Here is a 16820-nt window from a genome sequence, read left to right as displayed (position 1 = left end):
GGCTACTGCTGTGTTAACTCATTGGTTGCCACAAAATGTTGCTTGGACATTGTGTGCTGGGGTTTGGTTTCAAATGAAGGCCAAAACCACCTCTGGGGCTCTGGGGCTGCTGTCACTTGGGTTGGCTGGCATTTCCCCAGCCCCTGGTGCTTTGAGTAGGAATAAGATGCTGTAGCTCTCATTTCAGTCAGCAGGAGGAACAGGGTGGAGAACTGCCCCAAAGGATCAGTAAATCCGTGGTTATTGGAGTGTTCCTGTTGGTGCTGTGGGCTGGAGGAGTCCAGCACCAGCCTGGCTCTGTGAGTCCGACAGCCAAAGCCCTCATGGGCACTTGGGCTGAGCTGCAGAGGTCTCCCTTGGTGACCCTAGCTTTGTAGATACAAAAAGAAGGTTAAATTTAACTTAATTCACTAATTCATTTAAATCTAAGTGTGTTCCTGGAGCCTGTTTGTGTGTTCACCCCCAGCTGAAGGAGCTGGCTTTGGTGTTCTCATTTGCCTGCCTCTGCTCAGGGCTGTGGGTTGGGGTCAGGACTTGCTCTGTGGGGACCAAACTGCCTTGTTTTGAGCAAAATAAACACACTTTGGTGTAAGGATTGCTGCGGGTGAATAGTGATATTTCATAAAAACCTTCTGGCAGGCTGGTTTTTTCTTCCCAGGGAAATTAAATTCCACGTTTACCTTGAGACTTTACCCTGCTTTGTTAGATTGATAACGAGCCAGTGTACACTTTGTCCAGGAGAAAATTAGACTGAAAAATTAGACTTCTGGTCTGTAATTTACCCCAAGAACTAAAACTGGATTTATTTTTTCTTTTACTAAAATAAATGGTTTAGCTGCATTGACTTTACAATAAGTGTGAGGCTGTATTACTGGAGAATTAATTTATTTCTCATTTAATTTCCCGAGGTTTCATCATGTTTAAACTTTTTCTTTCTTTTCTTTTCCACCTCTCCAGTACACTAGGGTTTGGATTCCTGACCCTGATGAAGTTTGGAGATCGGCAGAAATTATCAAGGATTACAAAGTGGGAGATAAAAGCCTCCAGCTGAAACTTGAAGATGAAACTGTAAGCTTTTGAATGTCATTATTCTTCTTAGCAATTTAAAGCTTCAAATTAATGTGTGAAGAAGGCTGAGCCATTTCATAGTTTCTGTGAAGTGGTTTAAAATGTGTTTTATTGCTTTAACACTTCCAGCTTTTCCCTGCCTGGTCCCTCCCTAGACACTTGTGTTAGAGTAGGTTGTGAGAAAAGCCCTTGACCTCCATCATCTCTTTTCATCTCCTGGCAAACTTCTAATAGTCTGTTATACCAGGATGTATTTTTTTTAATAGCAGCAGTATGTCAGAAATGCCAGTTTGTGCTTTTTGCTGCCGAACAAACTGTGGAGAGCACGGCTGGTGGCATCCACTCAACCTGGGGTACTGATGGAAAACCCACACACGGCTCAGAGGTGACTGCTGTGCAACAGCTTTCTCCACGCCTTCGTTTTTCTGAGTATAATCTTACATAAACCTCTTTTTTTCCTCTGCTTTATTTTTAAATAAGAACAGCTTTTAAAAGGCAAAACCACAAAACTCATTGAAATGTAGATGTTCTCTAGCAAGCGCTGGCTCCAAATGCACAAACAGCCTGGGCTGTAGCATGTGTACAGCCAGCAATTAATCATCCCCAGAGCAGGACAGAGGCTGGGGAGGAGCAGCTGCTCTCTGTTCCACACAAAAACCTCGTGGAGTGGGACACTGGGTGACAGCAGGGAATTGCAGATGAAGTTAACCACGGCATTTGCATCAGCTGCAAATTCAGTTTATGGGAAGGGAGCAGCCGTGCTGTGTGCCCACCATGAGCTGCCTGCTGTACCGGGAAGAATAAATACATTTTTCATGGAGAATTGCACCTAAACCATCTTTCTTCATTGAGCAGGTGGGGTTTCCTGAACTGTCTGGAGTGTGATCTGCTCTGATGCCTGGAAGAGTTAGTAGAGACCACCCACTGCAAATTCACATGTGCCGAGCAGGGCGAGCAGCTCCCATCCCCTCCAAGCCAGACATTTCCCCAGTGTGGGGAGCATTTTCACCATATTGCCTGGTGGAAGATGGAGAACAGGAATGAGCTGTGGTTGATTAGGCAGTTTCTCAAAACAGTTTTTCTTTCAGAGCAGCTGAAGCACTGTTGGCAGTGTGTGAGTGTGCCAGCTTTGCAGAGAACGTTGTTGATGTTGGGATTTGCATCCAGTCCTTGGTGCTGTTGCTTTTTCCTGGCTCGGCCTCAGTGGCTTTTGTTGTCCTGCCCAGTTTGCTCTTCCAGCATAGGGCAACTTTCTGGGGAGGATAAAGGATGGAGGATGCTTGATGCCTTTTGCCTTCCACAGTGATAAACCTGGATGAGGAGATGCACAGATGCTACCCTGCAATCCCATGGGAGCACCAGGCATAGAATCACCATTTTATTGTGGAATGGTTTGGGTTGGAAGGAGCTTAAAGTTCATCCCACTCCACCCTCTGCCACTATCCCAGGGTGCTCCAAGCCCTGTCCAACCTGTCCCTGGATGTGCCCAGGAATCCAGGGGCAGCCACAGCTGCTCTGGGTACCCTGTGCCAGGGTCTCATTACCATTACAGCAAAGAATTTACCCCTAATATCTTACCTATGCCTACTCTCCTTCGATTTAAGGTAATTCCCCCTTGTTCTGTCCCTGCCTGCCTTGTCCCCAGTCCCTCTGCAGCTCTCCTGGAGCCCCTTGAGGCCCTGGCAGGGGCTCTGAGCTCTCCCTGGAGCTTCTCTTGTGCAGGGGAACAGCCCCAGCTCTGCCAGGCTGGCTCCAGAGCAGAGGGGCTCCAGCCCTGGCAGCAGCTCCGTGGCCTCTTCTGGGCTGCTCCAGCAGCTCCACGTCCTTGTGCTGCTGGAACCAGGGCTGGACACTGACGGGTGCCCATCTCACCCACAGGAACTCCTTTCTTCCTCTTGTGCTGAGGCTGTCAAAGAACACCCGCTCCTATTGCCAATTCTACAACCCCCATCCTCCCTTCCTGGTTGAGATCTCCTGCAGTTTCTTTACTTGGGCAGGAATTACTGTTTTCCTCTTTAATCTGGATATTTCCTTGGAAAGTAAAGGGACTGAGGAGTCCTGCAAGGTCTAATCCTTTTGTGCAGCTGAGTTCAGGATCAGCAACATTAAAGTACAAGGTGATGAAAGGATTACCAGGTGTTGTAGGTAGTAGCTTAATAAGCATGCCACAGTCATGGTGAGACATGGAACATCTCATTTTGGGGTTGTGCTAGAGATCCAAGATCTCTGGGAGTGCCCTGTTTGATGCTTTCCTGTATGAAGCCCTGTCTGGATCTGTGTCATGTTGGGCTGAAAAGCTCTAACAAAGGAGAACAGCACTTTTGTGCATCAGGTTGGAGATCCCAGCACTTGTACTTTCAGGGGATTCAAAGCTGTAGAAAGCCTTTTGTTCCTGACAGCCAGCATGCATTACCCAGCTGTTCAGTGCTTCCTTTTGTCCTTGTGCTTTAAGCGAGTCTTCATGGGTTTTGTGGTTTCTGGCTCTGCTCTGTATGCAGGAGTGCTCCCTCTGAATGAAGAGCTGACTGTTAAATATCACAGGGCATCCCTGGTGTGTTTGTCATTAAGATGTGAGACTGAGTGCAAACTCTTGAAAATTGGCATTGACAACATGGAACTGGAGGATAAAACTAGCCTGAGGTTCTCAGACAAGCTGAGGGAACCTGTCCTCATGCACTTGGGTCAGCTTTCCTTGTGCTGTTTGCACGGGCAGGGATCCAGTGGTTTTGTTTGGAAGCTGAGATTCCTCCCTTCTGATGGGAGCTGAGCATCAGGCCTCCTTTCTGAGGTACCCTGTGGGAAGCAGCACCACTGGCAATTTTTTTTTCTTTCCTCTGTAAAGAAAAAAAGTGCAGTTTTTCTTTAGTTGATGGCTCTGTTGCTCATTTGGGGATGAGTCAAAAATAGCATAAGGCTGCCCATATGCCAACTTCAGCAGCGTAACCTGGCTCCTCAGACACTTCAGCAGCAGGGATGCTGTGCTTCTCCATGTCCTCTCTGCCTCAAGGGGTGCCAGGTTTCAGGTATAAAAGCAACTTGAATTAAAAATGAGCAGAGAAATCGCTCTGATGGTAAGAACATGGTCTAGTTTGGATGAAGCTGCTTGTCCACGAGCAGGGAGATGCTTAGATCAGATGAAGCTGTGGGTTTCTGTATGCTGCTTGCCTCTGCTCGGAGCTGGCTGACGGCTTTGTCCCAAGGCTGGCCTGAAGGTGACTCAGGTATTGCCAGGTTGGTGCTCGTGGACCCTCAGTGTCCACCAGGACAATGTGATGGTCAGCTCAAAGCCACTACCAGAGGGGTGGTCTGGCAGTTTGTCATCCAAGTCCCCATAGAATTTATCATTAAGGGGCTTTTAATTTAATTTAGAGCAGGGTGTGTAAGTGCTTAACACTAGCAGGAGTTATGCCTGGAAAAGCTACAAGCCATTTAAGGAGCTCTTGTTTGTAGCATTCTTCTCTCTCTCTCTCTCTCTCTCAAGACTTTTTCATAGAGGAGTTCAGAGGAAAGAAAGAGAAAACAATTTCTATTTCTGCTCCTTGCTTTTCCCATGTGGAATGTGTTTGGAGAATTGTTTAGCTGGGGTGATTGCTTGGTTGAATTCTGGTGAGGATTGTTTGAGCCTGATGGCCAATCCAACCCACCTGGGGCTGGACTATCAAGAGAAAGTCACGAGTTGTGAGTTATACTACTACTAGATATAGTAGTTAGATTAAATGGGTAGGTAGTTTTAGTGACTTTTAAATAGTATATTAATGTATTATTGCATAGTTATAATAAAGAAATCATTTAGCCTTCTGAACTAGAATCAGACATAATTTCTCCCACCGGGTTCACCTGCATTTACAGTAGTTTATAATAGTTTTTTTCTGTGTTTCTGTGTTTCTCATGTGTCTCCTCAGCTCTACGAATACCCCATTGACCTCCAAGGGAGTGAACTGCCCTTCCTACGTAATCCAGACATCCTGGTGGGGCAGAATGACCTGACAGCCCTGAGCTACCTGCACGAGCCTGCGGTCCTGCACAACCTCAAAGTCAGGTTCCTCGAGTCCAACCACATCTACACCTACTGTGGTGAGTGTCCAGACCATATGTTCAGCTCCTGAAAGGTTGTGGGGCCACAGAGAAACCCCTCGAGACCATCAGACAGAGGCTGCAGCATGAGGAAAGTCTGGGGGCAGTGGGTTTAGAGGGGTGGGAGGCATGAGTATGTGTTAAAACCAGAGGTGGTTTTTGAGGGCTGGTGCACTGTGACCTTGCTGAGCTCATGGCCCACCTGCTCTTAGTGACAGATGAGTTTGGGGCCAGCCTTGAATGTGCTTGGCAGCCCCCACAGGGGAAAAGCAGGACTTAAAAAATCAGTGAAGAGCAGCATGCCAGAGCGAGATGTTACTGATGAATGTCCATAGCAGGTTTTCCTCCAGAAAAAAATGCAAAAAAACCTTCCAGCACTGCCATTTCCTTCCTTTTCTTCAAGGCTTTGGGAATTATCTAACTCCTAAATTCGGAGCAGGAGGAGGGCAGATGTGACCTTGGGTATGTGGGTTTGGGGAGGCTGCCTTGCCAAAGCTATGCAGGGCAGCAGTTACCTGTGGATGGACAGCAACAAGTTGCAGCTTGAAAAATTAAGAGGAAAGGAAAGAAGGTAATACATAGAGTGCCAGACTTGTTTGGGTTGGAAGGGGTTTTAAGGATCATCTTGTTCCAACCCCCTGCCATGGGCAGGGACACCTTCCACTGTCCCAGGTTGTTCCAAGCCCCATCCAGCCTGGCCTTGGACACTCCCAGGGATCCAGGGGCAGCCACAGCTGCTCTGGGCACCCTGTGCCAGGGCCTGCCCACCCTCCCAGCTAGGAATTCCTTCTCAATATCTCATCTGTCTCTGCCCTCTGGCCCTGGGAAGATGGGAAGACATTGCCCCTTGTCCTGCTAAGGCTGATGTGTACAGCTGTGGCTGTGTTGCAGTTTGGGGCTGCAGAGGAAATGCTCAGCAGGAGGAGATGACTTTTCAAAGCAGCGCCCTGAAAATACGTAGCCTCTGTGGCTCTTAGTGATGTTTACTTTCAGTATTTAATGATGTGTAGTGTTGGATTACTGGCATAAATGGCAGCCTTTTGCAGCTGCCCATGTGTCTTCAGTCACCCACAGGCCTGCTTTTATCCAAAATCAGTGAGGTTTCATGAGGGGAGATTCTCATGAGGGTTCATGATCATCGGGAGCACAGCATTAATGGAAATGAAGGCGTCTAGGCTCTGTAGGTTTAGTTGCAAAGCTCTGCCAGGCTGCAGCATGCCCCCTGCTTTGGTTATAAAGTGGCTGGGAAGGGCAGGAAGGTGCTGGTCCGAAGCGAGGAGAGCCCTCATCTTGGTTTGCATCGTGGTTTTCGTGAGTTAGGGAAAATTGGGGGCGACCTGAACAGAACAGGGAAGCAAACAGGCAGAAGCAGGGCTCGGGGAGCTGAAGCACCTGGGTCAATGTCCTGCAGGGGCAGCTGCTGTGACAGTCCCTGACCTTTGCCTTTCCGGGTGTTTGCTGCAAGATGAGAGCTCCTGTGCTAGTTGGAGTGTGCCCGAACTCTTTACCGGCCAGGCTGGGAGCACAGCTCTGACCCCACAGCCAGGAGCACCCCACTGGCCCCACAGCCAGGAGCACCACACTGGCCCCACAGCCAGGAGCACCACGCTGGCCCCACAGCCAGGAGCACAGCTCTGACCCCACAGCCAGGAGCACCACGTTGGCCCCACAGCCAGGGGCACAATGCTGGCCCCACAGCCAGGAGCACCACACTGGCCCCACAGCCAGGAGCACCACGCTGGCCCCACAGCCAGGAGCACCACGCTGGCCCCACAGCCAGGAGCTCCACGCTGGCCCCACAGCCAGGAGCTCCACGCTGGCCCCACAGCCAGGAGCACCACGCTGGCCCCACAGCCAGAAGCATGACACTGGCCCCACAGCCAGGAGCTCAATGCTGGCCCCACAGCCAGGAGCACCATGCTGGCCCCACAGCCAGGAGCACCACGCTGGCCCCACAGCCAGGAGCACCATGCTGGCCCCACAGCCAGGAGCACCCCGCTGCGCTGGCCCCACAGCCAGGAGCACAGAACTGGCCCCACAGCCAGGAGCACCACGCTGGCCCCACAGCCAGGAGCACAATGCTGGCCCCACAGCCAGGAGTACCACGCTGGCCCCACAGCCAGGAGCACAGCGCTGGCCCCACAGCCAGGAGCTCAATGCTGGCCCCACAGCCAGGAGCACCCCGCTGGCCCCACAGCCAGGAGCACCACGCTGGCCCCACAGCCAGGAGCACCACGCTGGCCCCACAGCCAGGAGCACCACGCTGGCCCCACAGCCAGGAGCACCACGCTGGCCCCACAGCCAGGAGCACAATGCTGGCCCCACAGCCAGGAGCACAGAACTGGCCCCACAGCCAGGAGCACCATGCTGGCCCCACAGCCAGGAGCACAGCTCTGGCCCCACAGCCAGGAGCACAATGCTGGCCCCACAGCCAGGAGCTCCACGCTGGCCCCACAGCCAGGAGCACAGCTCTGGCCCCACAGCCAGGAGCACAGCTCTGGCCCCACAGCCAGGAGAACAACACTGGCCCCACAGCCAGGAGCTCCACGCTGGCCCCACAGCCAGGAGCACCACGCTGGCCCCACAGCCAGGACCACAATGCTGGCCCCACAGCCAGGAGCACAGCTCTGACCCCACAGCCAGGTGCTCCTGGAGCTCCTTGCAGGGACAGCTGAGACCTGCCTGACCCAAAACTCCTCAGAGGTGGAGCTTGGTCAGCACCTGGGTGCAGAGCAGCCCCTGGAGCCCACGGGGAGCACACATGTGGCTTGGCCTCTCATTAGGTCCCAGCTCAGCACCCAGAGCTGGAGAGGAGGCAGACATTAAAGCCTCAGAGCAGGCTCTGGCATTCCTTTCCTGTGATTTAGGTATTTCAGTTTGATTTGGGCACATTCTTTGTTAGGAGTTTTTACTCGCAACCCAAGCCAGGGGAAAACCCAGGATGTTTGTTTGGGTCTAGAAGAGCTGTGGTTGCACAGAAATTTCTTTTCTGTAGTGCTGGCTCAGGCTGCATTGATCTCTCCTCACACCTGCAAAATCTGTCTTCACACAATGGAGATTGTTGCACATTTCTGCTCTTCTCACCAGCTTTGTGCATCTCCTCTGTAGCTGTACAGGGGCTTACTGCCTTGCTCTTGAAGGGGATGCTGAGATAAGAATTACAAACCCTTCCCCATTCACTTTCTTTGTTAATGCTCAATCACTCTATTTTAAAAATCTTACCGAAGCAACTAACACAAGCCCTGAAAACCCTGAAATATGGACTCCCTGCTTGGTTTGTGACGTGCCTGCCTGTCTGTCTGCCCTCAGGTATTGTGCTGGTGGCCATCAATCCCTATGAACAGCTGCCAATCTACGAGCAGGATGTCATCTACGCCTACAGCGGCCAGAACATGGGGGACATGGACCCCCACATCTTCGCCGTGGCCGAGGAAGCCTACAAGCAGATGGCCAGGTCAGTGGGGGCCCAGCCACGGGGGTTTGGGTCAAAAGTGGGCAAAGATGCCATTAAATGCTCCAGATCCTCAGTGAAAGCAAAGTTGTGAAAGAGAGCGGGCTGGAGGTCAGGGATTGCTAATTAATTCTCCCTAATGACTTGATCCCAGTTTTGCACCCAGACTGCTGGACTGATGGGGATTCCTGTGGTCCTCATGCGGAGGATCCCTCTCTTGTTGCTTCTTGGATGAGTTTCCTGGAAGAAATTCAAACCACTCTGCAAATGTCATGTTTAATAGCTTAGAGGAAACCACACTTCAGATAATTCTGTGAGATAATCAAACTAAATCCAGAAGCTAATGTTAGTTGTTGTTTCATGGAGACATTGTGATTTTGAGTTAGGTGGTAACTGGCAGATACTTGGAGATATTTATGGGTCCCTCAAAGCAGTGTCTTCACCAGATGGATATGGTGAGAGTTTTACTTTATTTATTTCCATGCTTTTTGTGTTGCTGTGGACAAATGTAGGATTTTGTTCTTAACAAATAAGTCATGATCCAAAAGAGAACTGGGGAGGAAACTGAGAATTGTTGTACCAGGGATCATTTTATTATAGTTATCAGGATTCACACAGTGTGTTTTTGTTTGCTTGTGGATCAGCTGAGATTTTGTACAGCCTTGCTTTTAACAGCAAGAGTAAGCCCTGAACCATTCTCCAAGGTTATTTCTTTCTGCTGTGTCTGGATTTTAGTGGTGAGTTAGGATGCATTTCTAATAAAAATGAGCTGGACTTCAATCCAGAAATGCACATGAAGGAGCCATGCCCAGAGATGGGATGGATTGCACCCAAACGGAGTCCAGCCTGCAGTTCACTCCTGCAAGTGCTTGTGCTCTGGGCACAACTGCTTTGGGAAGAGTTCAGGAATTTGGGGAGCTGCCTGTAGAAAGAGGATGATTTAGGATTTTGTCCATGTGTGATTCCAGACTGAGCAGCAAGCTGCAGGGTTCTTTTTAGATTTTGCTGACCTGTTTGGACAGGACCTGTGGGTTTTCCAGGGCAAGTGTCTAAAACACAACTCACTTTTCTGCTAAGTTTGTGCTAGGGACAAACTTCAGGTGCTGAAGTTTGCAAGGTGCACTTCTCCCACATGCCTCAGGAATTTTGCAGGCAGTGGCCTAACAGCTCTATCCAGCAATGCTTGTCTCTGCTTTCCTCCTTATCAGAATAAAGCTACTTTTGACAGCAACTCATAAAGGATAACTGCTGTCTCTGGGTGGTTCAGGCTGCTCTGTTTTCAAGGGGACAGGAAAATAACCACCTTCAGAGCTCTTAGACAAGGTGCTCACTGCTCAGTGCTCCTCTGGTGCTCTCTGTTTTGGGCTGTTATTATGGTAATTGCAGGCTTGGGTACAAAAGAGGGTTTCAGACAGGGCTGAGAGGAGAGTTGGACATGGATTAGAGGAATCTACCTGGTTATTTGCAATGCACCTTCAAATGTAGCACACTGAGTTTTAAGTCTGAGTGCTCCTGGGTGGGTGTTGTGTTACCTGCAGCTGGATCTGAGCTTTTCCCTCCATGGTGCTCTGAGGAGAGTGGTGGAGCTGTTGGGGCAGGGGGTGTAGATGGCATAGCTCCTGGCTGATGCATAAAGGCCACTGAAAAGGACTTATTTCTGCTCTTTTTTTAGCTGAAATGCGGATTCTGTGGGATGCCTCATGTCTGCAGCTCAGCTTTACTGCTTTGGGTTGAGGTGGGATGTGGCTTGTTAAACCTAAACTGGTGCAAAAATATCACTTGTTTTGCAGTTCAGCTTTTAAACAATTGGATTCTGTCTGGTGCATCCGTATAGATTAGGAATAAAACTCAAGCCTCCATCTCAGAAGGTCACACTTGCAAGGTGATTGAGAGCAGGAAAACAGTCTGGCCAGTCCTGGGTTTTTTTTAATATTTTGTGTCCATTAGTGGCCCAGAGCACACAGAGAAAGTGCAGTAAAGGGGATTGAATGGGATTGAGTGGATGGCAAGGGAAAAGGACACAAAACTTAAAGACTGTGTTAAATGAGAAAAACTGGAGGTAATGAGATTTTTATTTCTCTGAGTTTTCCATGCAGAGACAGGGTATCAGGGCAGAGTATAAGGCAGTCTGTGTACAAGTGTTGGTGACTTGCTCCTGTTCTTTCCCATTGCCCAAGAGATGGGACAGGAAGCACCTTCACAGGTGACTGTGTGGCATCCTGTGTTTGCTTTTGTCCTGCCATCAGAAAATGCCAATTTAAAAGGAAAAAAAAAAAAAAAAGGAAAAATAAAAAAGGAAAAAGGAAAAAATAAAAGCCATTGGTGGGCTGTACAAGGGGGCTGCAGAGGTTGTATGACAACACCTGATCCCTGTTTTGAGTCAGAATTTTTCATAAAGCACCTGAACACCTACAGTGGATGCAGTGTTTGTTAAAACTCCCCTTTAAGTATGAGCTTTTTACAAAGAGGATGTTTTTGCAGCTCTTGCATGTGAAACAGCTTAAAAAACAACAACAAAAAAAAGGGCTGGTGATTAAAATTCATATGTGACATCCTCTAATTTTTACAGTGACCAGCTCTTTAGAAAATCCCCAGACACCCAGCGTGGGATTAAACACTCTCAGTTCACTGAAACAGAGTTGTTTTAAACAAAGTGAGCAGCATGGAGGCAGTTTGCTCCAAGGGCTGCTGCTGGAGGCGGAGGAGTCAAGTGTTGGGATGGTGGAAGGACGGATCATTTAGTGATTATTAGTGGCCCTGGGCTAGAAGCATTGAGTGCCTTGGGACATGGATTGCCTGCTCTGGTCAGGGTCCTGTCCTGGAGAGGTGCAGTGGGGCTGGGGGGCCACAGAAGGTGTTTTCCGTCCTGGGAGCAGTCTGAAAGCTGTGCCGTGGTCACACGGAGGGACAGCACAGCCACTGATGCCCTGGCTGATTCTTGCTTTTCTCACAGAGGAACAAAAGGCGCCTTGTGTGCCCATATCCTGGCTCTAATTTCCCTGTGTGTCATCGCTCTGGGCAGGAGCCTGGAGTCTGGCAAAAATTCCCTCTGGAGAACCTGCATTTCTACTGCAGTCAGCCTGACCTGAGCAGCACATGTTTCACACTGCTCTGTGCCAGAACTGCCAAGGCCGAGCTGGGGACAGCTCTGAGCCCTTCATGACAAGGACATGGAGGGGCTGGAGCATGTCCAGGGCAGGGAACGGAGCTGGGGAAGGGGCTGGAGCCCCAGGAGGGGCTGAGGGAGCTGGGAAGGGGCTCAGCCTGGAGAAAAGGAGGCTCAGGGTGGACCTTGTGGCTCTGCACAGCTCCTGACAGGAGGGGACAGCCACAGGGTCGGGCTCTGCTCCCAAGGAACAGGGACAGAAGGAGAGGGAACGGCCTCAGGGCAGGCTCAGGGTGGGCAGCAGCAGGAATTTCCTCATGGAAAGGGTGCTCAGGAGCTGGAACTGCCCAGGGAAGGTTGGAGTGCCCATCCCTGGAGGTGACCAAGGAAGGACTGGACATGGCACACAGTGGGGATCGGGCACAGCTGGGACTTGATGTTCTTGGGAGGGCTTTTCCAACCTTACAGAGTCCATAATTCATGCTCTGACCCCTGAATGTGACCCACTAGTTATTGCCATCTCCATGGAGGAAGTTTGGATGGTGACAGGGCAACACCATCTTCCCCCCTCCCATCCTTTGGGAGCTTTAGCTGTATTTTTAGTTAAATATTCCCCATTCTGTCTGCAGCTTCATTTTAATTCTTGTCAGCTTGACTTGTCCATGTGGTCATCATGTTTTCATGTGATGCTGCGCTGAGTCTATTAGGAAAATCACTACAGTGGATCTATTTGTGTGACTTTTCTGTCTTTGGCCCTTGTCTCTTCCTTTTGTATCAGCTGGGTTTGTTCTGGGCACAAGCTATGAGTTGCTAGTCCAAGTCAGGTTTCTTAATTCTTTTGGGTTTGGTGAGGCTCTTTCTTGGTGGTTTTTGGTTTTTTGTTTTGTTTTGTTTTGTTTTGTTTAGGTTTTGTTCCTGTTTTCTGTGGGGTTTTTTGGTTTTTTGTTTTGTTTTGGTTTTTTTTTGTTTTGTTTTGGTTTTTTTTGTTTTTGTGGGGGTTTTTTTGTTTTGTTTTGTTTTTGTGGTTTTTGTTTTGTTTTGTTTTTTTTTGGCTATTTTATCTATCTATTTATTTATTTATTTGATTAAAACTCACGCATTATACATAATAAAATACAGAATTGAACATCACTAAGTGAGAGAGGCATGTGCTGTGGTCAGTGGAGCAGAAGAATGGGCCCTCCAAAGGCTGCCAAACATGTCTCAAGAGCAGGGAGCAGGCAGCAGAGGTGATCTTTGCTCAAATCATAAATCAAACACTGAAGGTACCGTCAGCCCCTTCTGTGTTTTCCACGTGGCAGCTCTGTGTCTCCCTTGTGTGGGCCCCTGAATGCTGTGGCATGGCAACAGCCCACGCCAGCTGATGGACACAAAGCCAGCCCAGTGTCCATCTCTCCCCGTGGCAGAGATCTCAGGCAGTAAAGGACTTGTGAAAGCCTCCCGAGAAGTGCAAGGACTGGGTCGAGTGCTGGGGGTGTTTTGCCTCCATCTGGCTGATGCTTTCACAGGTTCATCCCTGCAAAGCTGTTCCATGAGGCCAGGCAAGCATATCTTGTGTCTGTTTCACATGAAACTGCTAAATACAAATTGCAGACGAGTGTGACGTTCTGCCAGGAGCACAGAAGGGCTCTGCAGGCCTTACCTGACCCTTGCAATGTCAGTGGGAATGCAATTGTCCTGGTGACCTGTTGCCTTGACTGGAGCTTCCTCCTTCCCCACTTGAAGATCTTCTCACAGTGTTGTTGATAGTTCTTGCAGAAGAAATCAAATAAGAAATGCAGGAGTGAGTTTGATGGATGAGTTCAACTTCAGCATATCTTGTCTGAGCAGCAGCTCAGTGGGTACCAGATAACCCCTGCTTGGTGTCTGCAGTTCCAGCCGGGCTCGGCATCTGTTGTGTAATTCCTGAATTGTAAATTGTGTGGAAATAGGGTGTCTCCTGCCTTCAGCCCCACTGCCCACACGTTGCTTCTGTCACCAAGTGCTCAAACACTCGGACTGCAGGCAGGTAACTCGATGCAGCAGTGGCTTTCCATTTTTACTGGAAGTTAGTGCTCCCAGGCTTTGCACTGTGCTGTCAAAATCGCTGCTTCCTGCAGCCACAGGGGAAATGTCTGTGTCCTGCAGAGAGGCAGGTGCCACTGGGGCTGCCCAAGGTGACCACAGCTCTGTTTTCTGCTCTGGGGGCAATGCTGGAGCTGGAAAAGAGCAGAAATTGCAGCGCCAGCCCTGCACACAAGCAAATAGACTCAGGGAGGGGTATGAGCACGGTGGGGGATGTCTTTTCATAGCACTTCTGATTTCCAGCTTTTTCAGGAGGACTTAAAGCCATACAAAGAGAGAGCAGACAGGAGTTAAAAGAGAGATTAACCCCCGACAGAGATGCAAGGGGAATCAGACTGGCACAGTAAATAAGGCTGAATCCTGTGTTGTATTAAAAGCAGGGAAGGGTTTTGTTTGTCTCCAGGGGAATGAGGCTGAGTGGGGGCTTGCAGGGAGTTGTGGGGCTGAACTGTGCTGCAGATCACCAGGGCTGTGCAGCAGGGACCATCCCTGGTCTAAAAAAGGGACCAGATGACAAATAACTCAAGAGCCTTGGATTTAGGAAGCTGCAGGCTGATGGAGTTCTCTTATGTTTAGACTTAAAAGTGGGATGTGAATGAGGGGAGGAGGTTTTGCAGGAGTTATCCCATGATAACATGCTGGTGTAAGACCTCAGGGATTGTTTTTCTTCTCCCAAGGTGATATGTAGGAAAAAAAATAATTGGGAGACACTCCAGCAAATGTTTCTCAAGAACTTCAGAGAGACCCTCTGGTCTTACTTGCTGTGGCAGAGATGCTCTGAGAGGTAGCCAACTAAATAACTTTTTGTAAATGTAATATTTTTTTCCTTTTTGGAAATTTAGAATAAAGACTGTGCTACTTGCTAGCAGATTTAATAATAAAGGAAACATCCCCTATAGAAAAATCATAAATACTCATAAATGGGACAGAACAGGCATGGGAAAGCTTAATGTAGAGAAAGGCCACTGCCTTACTGAAAGTAATGAGAGTGTGTGTGTGTGTGAGTGAGAGAGAGAAATATCACTGACCAGAAAGGAGGGATAATAGTCTACATTGAACATGTAACTACTGCTGTGATGCAGGAGAACTGCTGGAGCTCCGAGGGGAGACAGCTGTAACACCAAGCATCATTAAACATTCAAAACAGCATTTATGAGCATAATTATGTCATCAAAGCCCAAAGACTTGTGACTGGCCTTGCCCACCTCCCAGTCACTGCTGGCCACCTCACATCCTCAATGAACTTCTGGAGGTCTCGGGATGGGGAACCCAGAGTGTGGTTTCTGAAAATCCCTTTCTGGGGTTTTCCTTGTGCTCATCAATTGATTAATTAGCCAGATGGCAGTGTGGGAGTTTTCCAAGCAGCAGTAGCTTAGGATGGTGGTCAGTCAGAAGGACCTTCTTTCTGGGGCTGGCATGGGGTGGAAGAGTGATGCTGTTGAGCCAGGGACGGGCGAAATGACTCATACGATTTCAGAAGGCAAATGAATGTTTATTCAAAAACACCTCTCTCTTTTATAGAGAACACTGTGAACATTAATTACATTGGTCTTAGAGTGAAAACATTTCACCTGATGGCTACACTGGACCTAGGTCGGTGTGGCAGAACATATCTATAAACAATGTGAATGAAAAGCAAGATAATAGATTGTTTACGTTCTTCTCTGATGTTTTCCCAGTCTTAGCCTGGCAGAAATCTTTCTCTTTTTCTCTCTGACTGAACTGAGAATATCCACAGAAGGGCAGCTGACTTGTTCTCCTGGTGCTCCAAAGCTATCTGCTGGCACAGCATCCCAGGGCTCCTTCCTGTGTGTGGAGCTTTTTGGGAGGACACAGCCCTAAGCCTCCTCCCTCTGCAGCACTCCAGCAGCTTGCAGGTGGCCTGGGCTGGAGCCAGGGATGCTCTGTGGCGTGATCCCAGCACAGAAAAGAGCATCAGGGTGCCAGAGAGCTGAGGAAGCTGGCCGGGTGCGTGTTTTGCTCTCCTTGGGAACAGCACACAAAGGAATTGCTGACCTCGTTTCCGTGAGGCTGAGGAGCTCATGTTCCTCCCCGACGGGGTGTGCAAAGCATCGGTCCTGCAAGAAGGTCATCCAGACTGGAGAGAGCTCAGCATTTCGCAGAAACTCGGAGCTGTGAGGGTTTTCTGTGCTGTTGGATGGGCATTTCCAGCCAGCTGTGTGAAGCAGATGGGGCATTAACAGGCTGGGGCGTGTGGGAGTCCCAGTGCTCCCGTGGGGAAAACACCTGGAGTGCTGGAACCCCTCATGAAAGCACTCTGACCTCTGCAGAGATGCTGTGATTTGCTCTGTGGGGTTTGGTCTCAGTGTTGGGAGTGTGGGGTTGATGAGTGTTAAACAGAAGGAGCACTGAAGAAGGTTCACGCTGCACCTTTCCTGGTCTCCATGAGCGTGCTCATCCTTGCCCATTCCGGGCCACACTGTTGCTTTTAGGCTTTTTCCCAGCAACTGAGACATTAAAAGCTGCATTTTCTCTCTGGCTCCTTGCTGAAACCCAGTGGGGTGTGAGCAGATGGGTTCCAAAGCTGTGCAGGGTGAGTCCCAGGGAAAGCACCACCCCCAGTGCATCTCAGAATCACAGAACTTGCTGAGCTGGAAGGGACCCATCAGGATAATTAGGTTCAACTCAAGTCCACTTCTTTGTAATCCAACTCTTTCTTTGTCACCAGAATGTATTTTGAAGCTCTGATATGGGTGTAGATTGCTGGTGAAAACAGTGTTATTTCCCCCTGGTATGTGATAATGATATATATCAGAATACATGATACACTGATATGTATCAGAAGTCAGTTATCCCTACAAAAATAGAATTATCTATGTTAAATATAGTTTTCTGTGTAAAAAAAAAAAGAAGGACCAAAAAAAGGTTGTATAGGGTAATCCATGCAGTTTATGAAAATGCAGAGTAAAAAATGACCCAAATGTATAGCCTGTGAAAATCTGTCCTTGTAGTGCTGCTGGCTTCAGCAGCTGCACCACAAAATGTGCATTTGCAGCTGATATTTGAAAATGCAAACAGAAAAAAAGTCCTTAAACA

At 49.0% G+C, this 16820-nt stretch overlaps 1 protein-coding gene across 6 annotated transcripts in view; it reads left to right on the top strand.

The window, feature by feature from the left end:
- MYO5B (myosin VB) overlaps positions 1-16820 on the top strand; it is a 147785-nt gene that overhangs the window by 27275 nt on the left and 103690 nt on the right. For all 6 annotated transcript variants that reach the window (XM_041711112.2, XM_041711113.2, XM_041711115.2 and 3 more), the window contains exons 2-4: positions 958-1068; positions 4971-5142; positions 8452-8596. In XM_041711112.2, coding sequence (XP_041567046.2) covers positions 958-1068; positions 4971-5142; positions 8452-8596 — 428 coding nt within the window. The remainder of the gene's footprint in view (positions 1-957; positions 1069-4970; positions 5143-8451; positions 8597-16820) is intronic.

This window comes from Taeniopygia guttata, chromosome Z (genome assembly GCF_048771995.1).
Source record: "Taeniopygia guttata chromosome Z, bTaeGut7.mat, whole genome shotgun sequence".
NCBI lineage: Eukaryota > Metazoa > Chordata > Aves > Passeriformes > Estrildidae > Taeniopygia > Taeniopygia guttata.
Note: the sequence above shows the minus strand (reverse complement) of the source record. Positions and strands in the feature narration are given on the sequence as shown.